Genomic DNA, 19424 nt, shown 5'->3' with positions numbered 1-19424 from the left:
GGTCATAGATAGGAGCTTCAGGGAAGTAGTTACACCAAAGACTGGAGATAGATGGGTAACAGTAAGAGGGACTGGGAAGAAGCAGTCAGTGCAGGGACCCCCTGCGGTCGTTCCCCTGAGTAACAAGTATACCGTTTTGGATACTTGTGGGGGGGACGACTTACCAGGGGTAAGCCATGGGGTACGGGCCTCTGGCACGGAGTCTGTCCCTGTTGCTCAGAAGGGAAGGGGGGAAAGGAGTAGAACATTAGTAATTGGGGACTCAATAGTCAGGGGCACAGATAGGAGATTTTGTGGGAGCGAGAGAGACTCACGTTTGGTATGTTGCCTCCCAGGTGCAAGGGTACGTGATGTCTCGGATCGTGTTTTCCGGGTCCTTAAGGGGGAGGGGGAGCAGCCCCAAGTCGTAGTCCACATTGGCACTAACGACATAGGTAGGAAAGGGGAGAAGGATGTCAGGCAGGCCTTTAGGGAGCTAGGATGGAAGCTCAGAGCGAGAACAAACAGAGTTGTTATCTCTGGGTTGTTGCCCGTGCCACGTGATAGTGAGATGAGGAATAGGGAGAGAGAGCAATTAAACACGTGGCTACAGGGATGGTGCAGGCGGGAGGGATTCAGATTTCTGGATAACTGGGGCTCTTTCTGGGGAAGGTGGGACCTCTATAGACAGGATGGTCTACATCTGAACCTGAGGGGCACCAATATCCTGGGGGGGAGATTTGTTAGTACTCTTTGGGGGGGTTTAAACTAATTCAGCAGGGGCATGGGAACCTGGATTGTAGTTTTGGGGTGCGAGAGATTGAGAGTAGAGAGGTCAGGAGCACAGTTTTGACTTCGCAGGAGGGCGGCGGCAGTGTTCAGGTCTGTGGTTTGAAGTGTGTCTATTTCAATGCCAGGAGTATACGAAATAAGGTAGGGGAACTGGCAGCATGGGTAGGTACCTGGGACTTCGATGTTGTGGCCATTTCAGAGACATGGATAGAGCAGGGACAGGAATGGTTGTTGCAGGTTCCGGGGTTTAGGTGCTTTAGTAAGGTCAGAGAAGGGGGCAAAAGAGGGGGAGGTGTGGCGCTGCTAGTCAAGGACAGTATTACGGTGGTAGAAAGGATGCAAGATGGGGACTCTTCTTCCGAGGTAGTATGGGCTGAGGTTAGAAACAGGAAAGGAGAGGTCACCCTGTTGGGAGTTTTCTATAGGCCACCTAATAGTTCTAGAGATGTAGAGTATTTCGTCAGAATTCGTCAGTATTCACTCAAGAAAAAGATAATATTGTGGAGGAGAATGCTGAGACCCAGGCTATTAGAATAGATGGCATTGAGGTGCGTAGGGAAGAAGTGTTGGCAATTCTGGACAAGGTGAAAATAGATAAGTCCCCGGGGCCGGATGGGATTTATCCTAGGATTCTCTGGGAAGCCAGGGAAGAGATTGCTGAGCCTTTGGCTTTGATTTTTAGGTCATCATTGGCTACAGGAATAGTGCCAGAGGACTGGAGGATAGCAAATGTGGTCCCTTTGTTCAAGAAGGGGAGTAGAGATAACCCCGGTAACTATAGGCCGGTGAGCCTAACGTCTGTGGTGGGTAAAGTCTTGGAGAGGATTATAAAAGATACGATTTATAATCATCTAGATAGGAATAATATGATTAGGGATAGTCAGCATGGTTTTGTGAAGGGTAGGTCATGCCTCACAAACCTTATCGAGTTCTTTGAGAAGGTGACTGAACAGGTAGACGAGGGTAGAGCAGTTGATGTGGTGTATATGGATTTCAGTAAAGCGTTTGATAAGGTTCCCCACGGTCGGCTATTGCAGAAAATACGGAGGCTGGGGATTGAGGGTGATTTAGAGATGTGGATCAGAAATTGGCTAGTTGAAAGAAGACAGAGAGTGGTAGTTGATGGGAAATGTTCAGAATGGAGTTCAGTTACGAGTGGCGTACCACAAGGATCTGTTCTGGGGCCGTTGCTGTTTGTCATTTTTATAAATGACCTAGAGGAGGGCGCAGAAGGATGGGTGAGTAAATTTGCAGACGACACAAAAGTCGGTGGAGTTGTAGACAGTGCGGAAGGATGTTGCAGGTTACAGAGGGACATAGATAAGCTGCAGAGCTGGGCTGAGAGGTGGCAAATGGAGTTTAATGTGGAGAAGTGTGAGGTGATTCACTTTGGAAAGAATAACAGGAATGCGGAATATTTGGCTAATGGTAAAATTCTTGGTAGTGTGGATGAGCAGAGGGATCTCGGTGTCCATGTACATAGATCCCTGAAAGTTGCCACCCAGGTTGATAGGGTTGTGAAGAAGGCCTATGGTGTGTTGGCCTTTATTGGTAGAGGGATTGAGTTCCGGAGCCATGAGGTCATGATGCAGCTGTACCAAACTCTGGTACGGCCGCATTTGGAGTATTGCGTACAGTTCTGGTCGCCTCATTATAGGAAGGACGTGGAAGCTTTGGAACGGGTGCAGAGGAGATTTACCAGGATGTTGCCTGGTATGGAGGGAAAATCTTATGAGGAAAGGCTGATGGACTTGAGGTTGTTTTCGTTAGAGAGAAGAAGGTTAAGAGGTGACTTAATAGAGGCATACAAAATGATCAGAGGGTTAGATAGGGTGGACAGCGAGAGCCTTCTCCCGCGGATGGAGGTGGCTAGCACGAGGGGACATAGCCTTAAATTGAGGGGTAATAGATATAGGACAGAGGTCAGAGGTGGGTTTTTTACGCAAAGAGTGGTGAGGCCGTGGAATGCCCTACCTGCAACAGTAGTGAACTCGCCAACATTGAGGGCATTTAAAAATTTATTGGATAAGCATATGGATGATAAGGGGATAGTGTAGGTTAGATGGCCTTTAGTTTTTTTTTCCATGTCGGTGCAACATCGAGGGCCGAAGGGCCTGTACTGCGCTGTATCGTTCTATGTTCTATGTTCTATGTTAAGTGGACAATCGAGCTTCTTGAGTGTTGTTGGAGCTGCACCCATCCAGGCAAGTGGAGAGTATTCCGCTGGGCGCTGGCACGGAGAGCTGGGCGCTGGCACGGAGAGCTGGGCGCTGGCACGGAGAGCTGGGCGCTGGCACGGAGAGCGGCACGCTGGGCACTGGCACGGAGAGCAGCACACTGGGCGCTGGCACAGACAGCGGCACGCTGGGCACTGGCACAGACAGCAGCACGCTGGGCACTGGCACAGACAGCGGCACACTGGGCACTGGCACTGAGAGCTGGGCGCTGGCACAGACAGCGGCACGCTGGGCACTGGCACAGACAGCAGCACGCTGGGCACTGGCACAGACAGCGGCACACTGGGCACTGGCACAGACAGCGGCACACTGGGCACTGGGTCAGAGAGCAGCACACTGGGCGCTGGCACAGAGAGCAGCACACTGGGCACAGAGAACAGCACACTGGGCACTGGCACTGAGTGCGGCACGCTGGGCACTGGCACAGAGAGCAGCACACTGGGCACTGAGAGCAGCACACTGGGCACTGGCACAGAGAGCAGCACACTGGGCACTGGCACAGAGAGCAGCACACTGGGCACTGGCACAGAGAGCAGCACGCTGGGCACTGGCACAGAGAGCAGCACACTGGGCACTGGCACAGAGAGCAGCACATTGGGCACTGGCACAGAGAGCGGCACGCTGGGCACTGGCACAGAGAGCAGTACATTGGGCACTGGCACAGAGAGCAGCACACTGGGCACTGGCACAGAGAGCAGCACGCTGGGCACTGGCACAGAGAGCAGCACACTGGGCACTGGCACAGAGAGCAGCACGCTGGGCACTGGCACAGAGAACGGCACGCTGGGCACTGGCACAGAGAGCAGCACACTGGGCACTGGCACAGAGAACGGCACGCTGGGCACTGGCACAGAGAGCAGCACGCTGGGCACTGGCACAGAGAACGGCACGCTGGGCACTGGCACAGAGAGCAGCACACTGGGCACAGAGAGCGGCTCACTGGGCACTGGCACAGAGAGCAGCACACTGGGCACAGAGAGCAGCACACTGGGCACTGGTACAGAGAGCAGCACACTGGGCACAGAGAGCAGCACACTGGGCACTGGTACAGAGAGCAGCACACTGGGCACAGAGAGCAGCACACTGGGCACTGGTACAGAGAGCAGCACACTGGGCACAGAGAGCAGCACACTGGGCACTGGTACAGAGAGCAGCACACTGGGCACAGAGAGCAGCACACTGGGCACTGGGACAGAGCAGCACACTGGGCACTGGCACAGAGAGCGGCTCACTGGGCACTGGGACAGAGCAGCACACTGGGCACAGAGAGCAGCACACTGGGCACTGGGACAGAGCAGCACACTGGGCACAGAGAGCAGCACACTGGGCACTGGGACAGAGCAGCACACTGGGCACAGAGAGCAGCACACTGGGCACTGGGACAGAGCAGCACACTGGGCACAGAGAGCAGCACACTGGGCACTGGCACAGAGAGCGGCTCACTGGGCGCTGGCACAGAGAGCAGCACACTGGGCACTGGCACAGAGAGCAGCACACTGGGCACTGGCACAGAGAGCAGCACACTGGGCACTGGCACAGAGAGCAGCACACTGGGCACTGGCACAGAGAGCAGCACACTGGGCACTGGCACAGAGAGCAGCACACTGGGCACTGGCACAGAGATCAGCACACTGGGCACTGGCACAGAGAGCAGCACACTGGGCACTGGCACAGAGAGCAGCACACTGGGCACTGGCACAGAGAGCCGCACACTGGGAACTGGCACAGAGAGCCGCACACTGGGAACTGGCACAGAGAGCCGCACACTGGGCACTGGCACAGAGAGCCGCACACTGGGCACTGGCACAGAGAGCCGCACACTGGGCACTGGCACAGAGAGCCGCACACTGGGCACTGGCACAGAGAGCCGCACACTGGGCACTGGCACAGAGAGCCGCACACTGGGCACTGGCACAGAGAGCCGCACACTGGGCACTGGCACAGAGAGCCGCACACTGGGCACTGGCACAGAGAGCCGCACACTGGGCACTGGCACAGAGAGCCGCACACTGGGCGCTGGCACAGAGAGCAGTACACTGGGCGCTGGCACAGAGAGCAGCACACTGGGCGCTGGCACAGAGAGCGGCATGCTCGGCGCTGGCACAGAGCACCGCACTGGGCACTGGCAGAGGGAGCAGCACACTGGGCACTGGCACAGAGAGCAGTACATTGGGCACTGGCACAGAGAGCAGCACACTGGGCACTGGGACAGAGCAGCACACTGGGCACAGAGAGCAGCACACTGTGCACAGAGAGCAGCACACTGGGCACTGGCACAGAGAGCAGCACACTGGGCACTGGCACAGAGAGCCGCACACTGGGCACTGGCACAGAAAGCGGCTCACTGGGTACTGGCACAGAGAGCAGCACACTGGGCACTGGCACAGAGAGCAGCACACTGGGCACTGGCACAGAGAGCCGGGCACTGGGCACTGGCACATAGAGCAGCACACTGGGCACTGGCACAGAAAGCGGCTCACTGGGCACTGGCACAGAAAGCGGCTCACTGGGCACTGGCACAGAGAGCAGCACACTGGGCACTGGCACAGAGAGCCGCACACTGGGAACTGGCACAGAGAGCCGCACACTGGGCACTGGCACAGAGAGCCACACACTGGGAACTGGCACAGAGAGCCGCACACTGGGCACTGGCACAGAGAGCCACACACTGGGCACTGGCACAGAGAGCAGCACACTGGGCACAGAGAACAGCACACTGGGCAGAGAACAGCACACTGGGCACAGAGAGCAGCACACTGGGCACTGGCACAGAAAGCAGCACACTGGGCACTGGCACAGAGAGCAGCACACTAGGCACTGGCACAGAGAGCCGCACACTGGGCACTGGCACAGAGAGCAGCACACTGGGCACTGGCACAGAAAGCGGCTCACTGGGCACAGAGAGCAGCACACTGGGCACTGGCACAGAAAGCGGCTCACTGGGCGCTGGCACAGAGAGCAGCACACTGGGCGCTGGCACAGAGAGCGGCTCACTGGGCACTGGCACAGAGAGCAGCACACTGGGCACTGGCACAGAGAGCAGCACACTGGGCACTGGCACAGAGAGCGGCTCACTGGGCACTGGCACAGAGAGCAGCACACTGGGCACTGGCACAGAGAGCCGCACACTGGGCACAGAGAGCAGCACACTGGGCACTGGCACAGAGAGCCGCACACTGGGCACAGAGAGCAGCACACTGGGCACTGGCACAGAGAGCAGCACACTGGGCACTGGCACAGAGAGCAGCACACTGGGCACTGGCACAGAGAGCAGCACACTGGGCACTGGCACAGAGAGCAGCACACTGGGCACTGGCACAGAGAGCAGCACACTGGGCACTGGCACAGAGAGCAGCACACTGGGCACTGGCACAGAGAGCAGCACACTGGGCACTGGCACAGAGAGCAGCACACTGGGCACTGGCACAGAGAGCAGCACACTGGGCACTGGCACAGAGAGCGGCACACTGGGCACTGGCACAGAGAGCGGCTCACTGGGCACTGGCACAGAGAGCGGCTCACTGGGCACTGGCACAGAGAGCGGCTCACTGGGCACAGGGGTAAACGCTAACAGCACTGCCCCAGGCTCAGTTTGGATTGGGATGGAGGAAAAGCCCCGCCTGGACCCCGGCCCTCACCTCCACCAAAAGACGCAGGATTCGGTTCAGCGCCTGACGGATTCGACGCGAAGCTCCGGTCCGCTGCCGCCTGCCTGCCGCCTGCCTGCCGCCTGAGCCTCGGGCAGGCCCCGGGCTGCAGGGTTGGAGCCCCCAGCGCGCGTGCGCCAGGCCGCGGCCGTTTATTTTCAAGCGCCGCGAGCGAACATCCGCCCGGCGGAAGCTGATTGGCTGCCGGGGCTGGCGCGTGCTCCTCCTCCTCAGAAGGCGGGGCTCCGCGGCCCGCCAACAACAACAACAACTGGCGGGATTGTCAGGCCTCCGCTCGAGCTGGGGGGGAGGCCACTCAGACATTATGAAGTAGGGTCGCAGGTAAGGAGGCGAAACCAATGGCTTCTTATTTCAATGCACGTAGCACTCAGCCCAAAATAAAGGCACGGATTAAGATGAAAGCAAACTATCGGGAATGCTGGAATCAAACAATGGCAGCGGGTCTGTGGCCGCCAGAGAAGGGAGCTGGCCTCCCAAATGGAGCTCAGTGGCTCTGGCCTCCCAAATGGAGCTCAGTGGGTCTGGCCTCCCAAATGGAGCTCAGTGGCTCTGGCCTTCCAGCCATCACAAAGATCTAGTCACACCCCGGGTAAAGGTGGCAGCTAAATATTCAAGGGTATGTGAGCTTGGCAGGAAGGTGGGTGGTGGGGCTGGTCAGTGGCAAATGGAATTCAACCCTGAAAAGTGTGAGGTGACACTCTTTGGGAAGACCAACAAGGCAAGGGGTGCAGGACATAGATCCCTGAAGACAGCAGGAGAGGTGGATAAGGTGGCGAAGAAGGTATATGAGGCAGTGGGAGGGAGGAGGCGAAAGAGGAAAGGGCTGGAAAGTCCCAAAAAGGGAACAATCTGGGGGGTGGGGGGGGGGGGGGGTAACCCTCCCCGAGCACAAGGCAAACAGCCAAAGTCAACGGGGAGGGGGGTGAGGGCACTGGGAGGGGGAACCCTCCCCGAGCACAAGGCAAACAGCCAAAGTCAACGGGGAGGGGGGTGAGGACACGGGGAGGGGTGTGAGGGGGGGGGCAGAAGCAACCACGGGCCGAGTCTGAGGGTGGCAAAATATACATAAAGTAAATTAAAGGAGGAACAGGATAAACCTTTCTGTATAATACAATAAACTAACGTGGCAAAAAATGTATATAACTTGATAAATGTGGAAAATGGCAATAAAAAGATTTTCAAAAAAAAAAGAAGGCATATGGAATACATGCTTTTATTAGTCGAGGCACAGAATATAAGTAAGAAATCTTACAACACCAGATTAAAGTACAACAAGTTTGGGCAGCACGGTGGCTTAGTGGTTAGCACTGCTACCTCAAGGCTCTGAGGTTCGATCCCGGCTCTGGGTCACTGTCCGTGTGGAGTTTGCACATTGTCTGCGTGGGTCTCGCCCCCACAATCCAAAAATGTTCAGGGTAGGTCGATTGGCCACACTAAATTGCTCCTTAATTGGAAGAAATGAATTGGGTACTCTAAATTTTAAAAAAAGTCCAACGGCCTTTAATTTGAATCACTAGCTTTCGGAGCATAGCTCCTTCATCAGGTGACTCACTATACTCCAGAGCTAAACTCTGAAAGCTAGTGATTCCACATAAACCTGTTGGGCTTTAACCTGGCGTTGTAAGACCTCTTACCGTGCCCACCCCAGTCCAACGCCGGCATCTTCACACCAGAATATAAGAGCAGGGAGGTTATGATGGAGCTGTATAAAACGTTGGTTAGGCCACAACTAGAGCACTGCGTGCAGTTCTGGATGCCACGCTGTAGGAAGGATGTAATTGCACTAGAGAGGATGCAGAGGACAATCGGCAGGATGTTGCCTGGCTGGAGAGTTTCACCAATAGAGAGAGACTGGATAGGCTTGGGGTTCTTTTCCTTGGAGCCGAGAAGGCTGGTGATCAGGGACAAAAACGGGATTCTGGACAACTCTGGTTAGGAAACGTACAAAGTGAACCCAAAAATGTCACTATTTGGGAAACCTTTTTTAAAATTTAGAGTACCCAATTCTTTTTTTTCCAATTACGGGCAATTTAGTATGGCCAATCCACCTAGCCTGCACATTTTTGGATCTGGGGGCGAGACCCACTCAAATACGGGGAGAATGTGCAAACTCTACATGGACAGTGACCCGGGGCTGGGTTCACACCCGGGTCCTTGACGCCGTGAGTCAGCAGTGCTAACCACTGTGCCAGCGTACCGCCCTAACTATTTGAGAAAGTCGAGCAGTATGATGTGAGGGTGGAGGATAGTCCCCAGTACACCAAAAGAATGCGCTATTTCTTAGATGCGAATGGCATAGAAGATGACGACCGACAAAAGATCCTTTTGACCGCTTGAGGAGCCCCAACATTCAGCATCGCTAAGAGTTTGTCTTACCCAGCAGCCCCGGACTCAAACATAGAATGAACTGGTAGAATTAGTGGCAAACTACTACAAACCGAAACCATCAGTAATTCTCCAGTGCTACAGGTTTACTACAGCCCTAAGTATCCCGTAGAAAGCACCTTCACACCCCATCCACCACCTGTTCGCCATTTAGCCATGGCACACAAGGATATGGCAAAACCCCAGAAATGTTAGGGATGTTTCCCCAGACGACTTTGGGGATCACTCACAAGAGTACTATATACACGGGCCACATGTAGTACCCTGGTCTGCAGACCACGGGTTGGGATGATCGAGATGAAACCAGTACAATAGATTCAATGGTGTGTCAAATAAAACTGTAGATACAGTAAGTGAGAGCATCAACAGCTTTTGTTTTGTGGAGTAATAGAATGGAGAGTTTATGACAAGAACAGAAGATGAAGAGGGTCAAAATGTATGATTTGAAAAGGATTGAGTTTGGTCATGGAAGTGACTAATCTGGGGATCTTCAGGAAGCGATGGCAGCAAATTCTGGAAATAGCAAGTATATGCTGTAAATGACCACGGTAGCAAAGTAATTGTAGGCATAACATCAAAACTCTTAATGACAGTAAATGATTTCCAGAGTGCATGTGCTTATCTAAAGGACAATATTTACCACAGGAATTCATTAAGGCAAATACATTTCTTCGAAAGGGCAGCACAGTAGCACAAGTGATTAGCACTGTGGCTTCACAGCACCAGGGTCCCAGGTTCGATTCTCTGCTGGGTCACTGCGCAGAGTCTGCACGTTCTCCCCGTGTCTGCGTGGGTTTCCTCCGGATGCTCCGGTTTCCTCCCACAGTCCAAAGACATGCAGGTTAGGTGGATTTGCCGTAATAAATTGTCCTTAGTGGCCAAAAAAAAGGGTTAGGCGGGGTTGTTGGGTTACAGGGATAGGGTGGAAGTGAGGGCTTAAGTGGGTCGGTGCAGACTCGATGGGCCGAATGGCCTCATTCTGCACTGCATGTTATAGAATTTATTTATAGAATTTACAGTGCAGAAGGAGGCCATTCGGCCCATCGAGTCTGCACCGGCTCTTGGAAAGAGCACCCTACCCAAGTTCAACACCTCCACCCTATCCCAATAACCCAGTAACCCCACCCAACACTAAGGGCAATTTTTGACACTAAGGGCAATTTATCATGGCCAATCCACCTAACCTACACATCTTTGGACTGTGGGAGGAAACCCGAGTTCTATGAAGTAAGTTACTGTTTAGCTTTTTATCACTACATTAACTTACAGGATCAATTGTTTGTGATTATGTTTTGTCAGGAAAGATTAGCCATATGGGTGAGAATTCAGTATCAGCAGATAGAACAGTACAGCACAGAACAGGCCCTTCGGCCCTCGATGTTGTGCCGAGCAATGATCACCCCACTCAAGTCAACGCAGCCACCCTATACCAGCAACCCAACAAACCCCCCCCCCCCCCCCCACCCCCCCCCACCTTATTTTTTAGGACACTAAGGGCAATTTAGCATAGCCAATCCACCTAACCCGCACATCTTTGGACTGTGGAAGGAAACCGGAGCACCCGGAGGAAACCCACGCACACACGGGGAGGACGTGCAGACTCCACACAGACAGTGACCCAGCCGGGAATCGAACCTGGGACCCTGGAGCTGTGAAGCATTTATGCTAACCACCATGCTACCGTGCTGCCCACAATGGAGATGGAGTGGGTCAAGACAAGAAATGTGAAAAAAACCAAGGTATTTTTCTGGGAAATTGTGCCAGTAAAATAACTGAAAACTAAGCAAATGTGACAGTCATTTTTGCTTGTACAGTTGGCAGGCAGGAGGGGAAGACAGATGAAGAAGCAGTGGCGTAGAGGTATTATCACTGAACTAGTAAGTAATCTAAAGACCCGGACCCTGGGTTCGAACCCCACCACGACAGGTGGTGAAATTTGAATTCAATTAAAATCTAGAATTTAAAAAGTCTAATGATGATCATGAAACCAATGTTGATTGTCTGGTTCACTAATGTTCTTTAGGGAAGGAAATCTGCTGCCCTTACCTGCAATTGGGGCAATACACACTGGCACAGCCAGCATCGTCCACATTCCCTGAATGAATATATAAAAAGACAATAAGACTCCAGGACAGGATCAATGCAAAGACACTTGAACTGCATCCAAGAGAAAGATATTGGGCGGAATTCTCCCCGTCCCCCCACGCCGGGTGGGAGAATCGCCGGGGCGCCGCGCGAGTCCCGGCACGCGCACGCGATTCTTCCCCCCCCCCCCCCCCCCAAAACCGGCGCGGCGAGATTTACGGCTGGCCGCTGGGAGAATCGCCGCTCGCCGTTTGTAATGGTCAAGCGCCGATTCTCCGGCCCGGATGGGCCGAGCAGCCTGCCTAATACGACGGGTTCCCACCGGCGCCATCCACACCTGGTTGCTGCTGGCGGGAACAGCGCGGGAACGCTGGGGGGGGGTGTTCCAGCACCGTGGGGGAGCTCAAAAAGGGGTCTGGTCCGCGATCGGTGCCCACCGATCGGCGGGCCAGCCTCTCTGAAGGAGGAACTCCTTTCCTCCACCGCCCCGCAAGACCCATCCGACATTTCTTGCGGGGAGGACGGCAACCGCGCATGCCGTAAATGACGTGGTGTCGCTCCTAGCCCCCGGGGGTGGGAGAATAGGGGGCGAGGAGAGGCCTCCGATGCTGGAGTGAAACACTCTGGTTTTCACTCCGGCGTCGGGACTTAGTCTGCTGATGGGAGAAATTCGCCCAATGTGGCTGATAAAACGGCATAAATCACAACAGAAGGAAAAGTAAGTAGACAGCATTTCAGTATCTTTCCCTTTATTTTTAACATGTTCACTGACATCAATTTGTATTTTTCAGAAAACTTGCATCATAGTTCAAGGTCTACATCCAATGACTTCCTCCATTTTATACAATTTTGTACTGTCATCAGCAAGAGCACAAGCACTCTCTGTGCGGCAATGGAATTTGAGCAGTTCAGCAAAACCATTTCTGGGAGTCAAGCATACTTGTTTATTGATGCCTATTGCTGGGAAGAAGGGCTATCTAGACCTGCCTGTTGTATTAGAAGATGAATTGGAGGAACAGTTTGTTCGAGGACGTGGTCCTGGAGGTCAAGCAACCAATAAAACCAGTAACTGTGTGGTGTTGAAGCATGTTCCATCTGGGATTGTAGTGAAGGTAGCTGTTTATAAAGCCGATTTGAGACAATTTAGAAATTGAAATAGCATGCTTGTTTTGTCATGTAAGTTCAAATATTCATAAACAATGACTAAATATTGTCATTGTGTGCACTTCCTTTTCAGTGCCATCAAACCAGATCAGTAGACCAGAACAGGAAAATAGCAAGAACAATTTTGCAAGAAAAACTTGATGTCCATTACAAAGGTGTAAACAGTGAAATTACGAAGCAAAAACAAGAACAGCAATGGAAAAAACAAGAGAAGAAAAGAAAAGCAAAAGATAATTTAGAAAGAAAAAAACAATTCAAAGACATATTAGAAGAATCTTCGGATGTCACTGAAGTGAAAAAGTAACTTGGTGATTTGTTGCATGATGTTTCTTCAGTCTGACCAGCACCAAGTACATTTGGAGTAATTATGGGAAAACTAACAATGTGTTGATTTGAAAGGTAATAAATGTCTATCTAAAATGCAGATTTAAAGCATAAACAGTATCATCTTTGCATCTTCACCGAGGAGTTAGAAATTATGTGTTCAAGTCCCACTGCTAGATTTGGGAAAATGATCCAATCTGATATTTCAGTTTAGTATTAAGAAGATTTTGTGTTGAGTTGTCTTTTGGATGTGTGGAATAATGGGTTAATGGTTATTTTAATTGGACCATTATGTTGTTGATGTAAGCATAACATCAAGAGTCAGATGACCAAGGGGCTCCAAGATATTTGAATCATCGACAGCTGCAGGAGAGGTGTCTGAAGATGGGATGGTAGCAAATGTTGTGCCCTTGTTTAAGAAGGGCTGTAGAGATAAGCCTGGGAACTACAGACCGGTTAGCCTTGCTTCTGTAGTGGGTAAGTTGTTAGAAGGTATTCTGAGGGACAGGATCTACAGGCATTTAGACAGGTAAGGGCTATTTAGGGAACGTCAGAATGGCTTTGTATGGGGAAAGTCATGTCTCACCAAATTTGAGTTTTTGAAAGGGTAACCAAGAAGGTAGATGAGGGCAGTGCGGTTGACATTGTCTACATGGACTTTAGCAAGGACTTTGACAAGGTACCACATGGTAGGTTGTTGCAAAAGTTTAAATCTCACAGAATCCAGGGTGAGGTAGCCAATTGGATATAAAATTGGCTTGACGACCGAAGGCAAAGGGTGGTTGTGGATGGTTGTTTTTCAAACTGGAGGCCTATGACCGCGGTGTGTCTCAGGGATCAGTGCTGGGTACTGTTACTTGCTATTTGATTTGGATGAGAATGTAGGAGCATGGTTAGTAAGTTTGCAGATGACACCAAGTTTGGTGGCACAGTGGATAGTGAAGAAGGTTATGTAAGATAGCAACAGAATCTTGTTCTGCATCAATGGTGCCACGGTGGAGATTAAATGAAATGATGGTTGACAGCTTCAAATTCCTAGGTGTGCACATCACCAACAATCTGTCCTGATCCACCCACGTTGGCACTATGACCAAGAAAGCACAACAGCGCCTATACTTCCTCAGGAAACTAAGAAAATTCAGCATAACCAAATTGACCCTTACCAATTTTTACAGATGCACCATAGAAAGCATCCTATCTGGCTGCAGCGCAGCCTGGTATGGCAACTGCCCGACCCAAGACCGTAAGAAACTACAGAGAGTTGTGAAAACAGCACATTCCATCACGCGAATCCGCCTCCCATCGTTTGACTCTGTCTACACCTCCTGCTGCCTTGGGAAAGTGGACAGTGTAATCAACAACCCCTCCCTCCTGGGTTATGCACTCTTCGAACCTCTTTCATCAATACAAGAGTCTGAGAACACGCAGTAACAGATACAAAAAATATGGGCAGATGGTAGCACAGTGGTTAGCATGGTTGCTTCACAGCACCAGGGTCCCAGGTTCAATTCCCGGCTTGGGTCATTGTCTGCATGTTCTCCCCGTGCTCCAGTTTCCTCCCACAAGTCCAAAAGACGTGCTTGTTAGGTGAATTGGACATTCTGAATTCTCCCTCTGTGTACCCGAACACGCTCTGGAATGTGGCGACTCGGGGCTTTTCACAGTAACTTCATTGCAGTGTTAATGTAAGCCTACCTGTGACAAAAATTATTATTAAAAACAGCTTCTTTCCCACCGAATCACTCTTTTATAGACAACCTGATCTCTCCACGTATCTTCTCTACTAAGATATGTCACTACAGTCCGTATGCTTCACCCAATGTCTATGTATATATATATTGTGTATTTATCGTATGTTCTATGTTTTTCATGTATGGAATGATCTGTATGGACTGTGCGCAGAACAATACTTTTCACTCCACCTCGGTACACATGACAATAAATCCAAATCCAAGAAATACGAGAAAGACCTTTCCAACCTGATGATTTCCTAGGAGAAATCCAAGAAGCCAACAAACCTTTCTGATTTATAGTGTCGGAAATCCACAGTAACAGAACAGAATTTAAACCAAACAGCAGAGCAGTAGTCACAGTCTTAGCGGACAAATTGGACTGGCTTCACAACGGGCTTAAGGAAATAAAAATGTAACCATCTGACAAGGATCAAGAGTCAGATATCAAGGATCAACCTTTAGGCTGAAGATAAAGAAATTAATGAAACTCGTTATATCATACAGAACCAGCAAAGGTTTCTGCTCAGCTGGACAGTGTGTCTCAGTCTTGGTCTTCTACAGAAGGCCGATGAGGGATCAGTAGGGGAGAGCAAAGCAATATTCACAACTCAATTTCCAAAGTTGCGTAGAGGACTGACAGACTTTGAAACAGCAATAAAACCTGAGCAAAGATAATTGCAGCACAGGAACAGGCCCTTCAGCCCTCTAAGCCTGCTCCGACCACGCTGCCCGTCTGAACTAAAACCCCCTACCATTCCGGGGACCACATCCCTCTATTCCCTTCCTATTCTTGTATTTGTCAAAACGCCCCTGAAAGAAGTGTTGTTGGAGCGTAGTGTTGCACGTTTTGCTATGGGTGTAAAACGCGTTTATTGGAGTGTATTAACACGCCTCCGTTTAAAGGCCGTGTGCTTAACACTACTAGGCTCTATGTATGTATTTTCAGCTCAGGAGTCGCCAGATGCCGTATAGACACCTCACAAATATTCCAAGGTCAGGTTCAAAGTAATAAAACGATACACCGATTAGTAAGTTCCAAACGATCAATATTTATTATACAATTATAATAAATACGCATGCACACGCTAAGGGACTAAGCTATGACTAAACTAAGCAATCAGAATACTTAACTAAACAGGAACAGGCAAGGTCAGGGAGCGAGGCCTTCGTTCCGGTCTTGGTCTGCAACCTTCAGAGAGCGTGCTGGTCACTGGGGGTCTAGTGGGCCTGGTTCGCGTAGCGAGCGTCGTATTGGCACTTACGGTTCGGCGGCTGGTGCTCAACAGCTGGAGTCAGGATACAGGTTGGAGTTCTTGGTCAAAGCCGGAGCACGAAAAAACAGACAGGACCATGGGTGGGGGTCTATCTTTTATAGGGGTCCCCAATGTCCTTGCCTTTTCTGGGCGGGCTTTACCTTCAGGTATCGATTGGATCACTCCCAATCGATATCTTTTGAATTCCTCCAATGTGAGGGTCTCTCTTGATGGCGGGGGCGGTTTCTATAGTGGATACTTCTGGTGCCGCTCTGTCTGGACATCCACTCAAAGTATCTTATTCAAACCCAAATGTTGCCATTGTGTGTGCCTAGATCTGGACTGCCTCATTAGTATGTAAAGCGTTTTGCCATTATCACCTTTGGTTTGAGATCTTCCACCTGGCCAGAAACTAGTTTTGCTGCTTGCAAAATGCTAATGAGTGTTTGCAGGCTGCTGCCTTGGCTAAACTGCTTTTCCCTGCAGTCTTAGCGATTCTCCATTTTGTTTAGTTCAGTGTCCATTTTAGGTGGCTACAGTGGCTACAGTAGTCAGGGGGGAGGGTGGGTTGGCACTGCCGAACTTTTGTAACTACTACTGGGCAGCTAATAAAGCCATGATTGGGGGGGGGGGGGGGGGGGGTCCCCCCGGTGTGGGAGCGAGTAGAGTGGCATCGTGTAAGGACACACGTTTGGGGGCACTGATAACGGCACCTTTGCCGGCCCGGTACACCACAAGGCCGCTGGTAGTGGCGGCTCTGAGAATCTGGGAGCAGTGGAGGATATCTAGGAGAGCGGAGGGAGCATCAGTCTGGGCCCCGATTTATAACAACCATTGGTTTGTGCCAGGAAGACTGGATGGAGGGTTTCGCAGACGGCAGAGAGTAGAAATTGAGAGGATGGGAGATCTATTTACATATAGATATATAGAACAGCACAGAACAGGCCCTTCGGCCCTCGATGTTGTGCCGAGCAATGATCACCCTACTCAAACCCACGTATCCACCCTATACCCGTAACCCAACAACCCCCCCCTTAACCTTACTTTTTAGGACACTACGGGCAATTTAGCATGGCCAATCCACCTAACCCGCACATCTTTGGACTGTGGGAGGAAACCGGAGCACCCGGAGGAAACCCACGCAGACACGGGGAGGACGTGCAGACTCCACACAGACAGTGACCCAGCCGGGAATCGAACCTGGGACCCTGGAGCTGTGAAGCATTTATGCTAACCACCATGCTACCGTGCTGCCCCAGCAGCATATAGACGGGAGCTTCCCTGGTTTGAAGGATTTGGAGGAGAAATGTGAACTGCCAGCCGGGAATGGGTTTAGGTATCTGCAGGTACGGGATTTTTTGAGAAGGCAGGTTCCGACCTTCCTGCTCCTGCCACCACTGGGGATACAGGACAGGGTAGTTTCCAGAACATGGGTGGGAGAGGGGAAGTATCAGATATCTATAAAGAACGTGTGGAGTTGGAGGAAATTCAGACAGGAACTAAAGGGCAAATGGGAAGAACTGGGGGAGAGATAGATGCAGGTCTGTGGGCGGATGCCTTAAGCAGGGTTAACACGTCCTCATTATGTGCCAGGCTTAGCCTGATACAATTTAAGCTAGTCCACCGGGCACACATGACGGCAGCCTTGATGCGCAAGTTCTTTGGGATAGAAGACAGGTGTGCGAGGTGCTCGGGCGGTCCAGCAAATCATGTCCATATGTTTTGGGCATGCCTGAAGCTTAGAGGGTTTTGGCAGGTTTTTGCTAAGGCTTTGTCCACGATACTAAAAACACGGCTGGTGCCGAGTCCAGAGGTGCCGATCTTTGGAGTGTCGGAAGAGCCGGGTGTCCAGGGGGCGAGAGAGGCTGCCGTTTTGGCCTTTGCCTCCCTGGTAGCCCGGAGACGGATGCTGTTAATGTGGAGAGACTTGAAGCCCCCAAAAATTAAGAGACCTGGGTTAGTGACATGGCTGGGTTTCTGTCTCAAGAAAATAAAGTTCGCCCTAAAGAGTCAATGTTAGGGCTTGTCTGGAGGTAGCAGCCATTCGTCAACTTTCTCGGAGAAAATGAAAATGTCAGCAGAGGCAGAAATCTAGATGGGGGGGGGGTTAGACTATTGTTTAATTGATTAGGGGACGAAGAACGCGATAGGGATGGAAATGTTTTATGTACCATGTTTATGTTATTGTTATAATAAAAACTACAAATACCCTATAAAATGTTTTTTTTAAATAAGCCCCTTAAAAGTCACTATCGTATCTGCTTCCACTACCTCCCCCGGCAGCAAGTTCCAGGCAACCGCCACCCTCTGTGTAAAAAATGTACCTCGCACATCTTTAAACCTTGCCCCTCGCACCTTAAACCTATGCCCCCTAGTAATTGATTCTTCCACCCTGTGAAAACGTTCTGACTATCCACTCTGTCCATGCCCCTCATAATCTTGTAGATTTCTAGCTAGGGGCTGGTTTAGCACAGTGGGATAAACAGCTGGCTTGTAATGCAGAACAATGCCAGCAGCATGGGTTCAATTCCCGTGCCGGCCTCCCCAAACAGGCGCTGGAATGTGGCGACTAGGGGCTTGCCAATTTTTAAACTCTATGCCCCGCCCGATGAAGGCAAGCATGCTGTATGCCTTCTTGACTATCTTCTCCACCTGCGTTGCCACTTTCAGTGACCTCTACACCCAGATCCCTCTGCCTATCAATACTTTTCAGGGTTCTGCAATTTACTGTATATAGGGTCTGGTTTCGCACAGTGGGCTAAACAGCTGGCTTGTAATGCAGAACAAGACCAGCAGCGCGGGTTCAATTCACATACCGATCTCCCTGAACAGGCGCCGGAATGTGGCAACTAGGGGCTTTTCACAGTAACTTCATTGAAGCCTACTTGTGACAATAAATGATTATTATTACTATAATTCTCATCTGTATTAGACCTTCCAAAATGCATTACCTCACATTTGTCCGGATTAAACTCCATTTGCTAACTCTCTGCCCAGTTCCTCAACCAATCGATATCCTGCTGTATCCTCTGACCATCCTCATCGCAATTCCACCGACCTTTATGTAGTCCGCATACTTAACGAATCAAACCAGTTACATTTTCCTCCAAATCATTATGCTGTGAGTCATTCTTTATTACAAAAACACCATCCACTGGACCTCTGGAGATTGCAGGTCTCTCCGCTAGAGGGGCTTCACAACCTTGGCTGGCTCTTTCCTGACAGAGTTCAAATGAATGAAGCCATTGCAGAAGAAAGTGATCTGTTGGAAGAAGAGTTCCTAGATCTTGCTGCACAGACTCAATTACCATGAAAGCTGAAATCTACATGTCTTTATTGAGGAGCTTCAACCTACAATTTAAGAAGGTATTAAAGAGGTCTGCATATTCCACTGAACCCAACGATGACATGTATCAACTCAGCTCCAGGGTCCCAGGTTCGATTCCCAGCTTGGGTCACTGTCTGTCTGGAGGCTGCATGTTCTCCCCATGTCTGCGTGGTTTCCTCTGGGTGCTCCAGTTTCCTCCCACAAGTCCTGAAAGACATGCTCTTAGGTAATTTGGACATTCTGAATTCTCCCTCTGCATACCCGAACAGGCGCCGGAATGTGGCGACTCGGGGCTTTTCACAGTAACTTCATTGAAGCCTACTCATGACAATAAGCGATTTTCATTTAATTGCAACGTTAATAATAATAATCTTTATTGTCACAAGTAGGGTTACATTAACATTGAAATTAAGTTACTGTGAAAAGCCCCTTGTCACGACGTTCCGGAGCCTGTTCGGGTACACAGAGGGAGAATT

The 19424-nt window shown here is 50.9% G+C and overlaps 2 protein-coding genes across 5 annotated transcripts in view; one reads left to right on the top strand and one right to left on the bottom strand.

Moving 5' to 3' along the window:
* The window catches only part of LOC119967675 (M-phase phosphoprotein 9), a 163934-nt gene extending 157172 nt beyond the window's left edge, over window positions 1-6762 (bottom strand). For 2 of the 3 annotated variants that reach the window (XM_038800708.1, XM_038800537.1), the window contains exon 1: window positions 6647-6762. The gene's annotated coding sequence lies outside the window, so the exon portion shown is untranslated. The remainder of the gene's footprint in view (window positions 1-6646) is intronic. The other variant, XM_038800623.1, reaches the window with a different exon arrangement.
* Window positions 6763-10622: 3860 nt separating this feature from the next.
* c1h12orf65 (chromosome 1 C12orf65 homolog) lies at window positions 10623-12749 on the top strand. Of its 2 annotated transcripts, XM_038800839.1 has the most exons (4): window positions 10741-10800; window positions 10876-10938; window positions 11938-12258; window positions 12384-12749. In XM_038800839.1, the coding sequence occupies exons 1-4, from the start codon at window positions 10756-10758 to the stop codon at window positions 12612-12614; spliced, it is 660 nt and encodes a 219-aa protein (XP_038656767.1). In that variant the 5' UTR covers window positions 10741-10755; the 3' UTR covers window positions 12615-12749. The 2 variants fall into 2 exon arrangements, with proteins under 2 accessions (XP_038656841.1, XP_038656767.1); XM_038800913.1 differs by lacking the exon at window positions 10876-10938 and having other exon boundaries at window positions 10623-10800.
* The last annotated feature ends 6675 nt before the right edge of the window (window positions 12750-19424 follow it).

Source organism: Scyliorhinus canicula, chromosome 1 (assembly GCF_902713615.1).
Source record: "Scyliorhinus canicula chromosome 1, sScyCan1.1, whole genome shotgun sequence".
NCBI lineage: Eukaryota > Metazoa > Chordata > Chondrichthyes > Carcharhiniformes > Scyliorhinidae > Scyliorhinus > Scyliorhinus canicula.
This window is presented reverse-complemented; position numbering and strand designations above follow the sequence as displayed.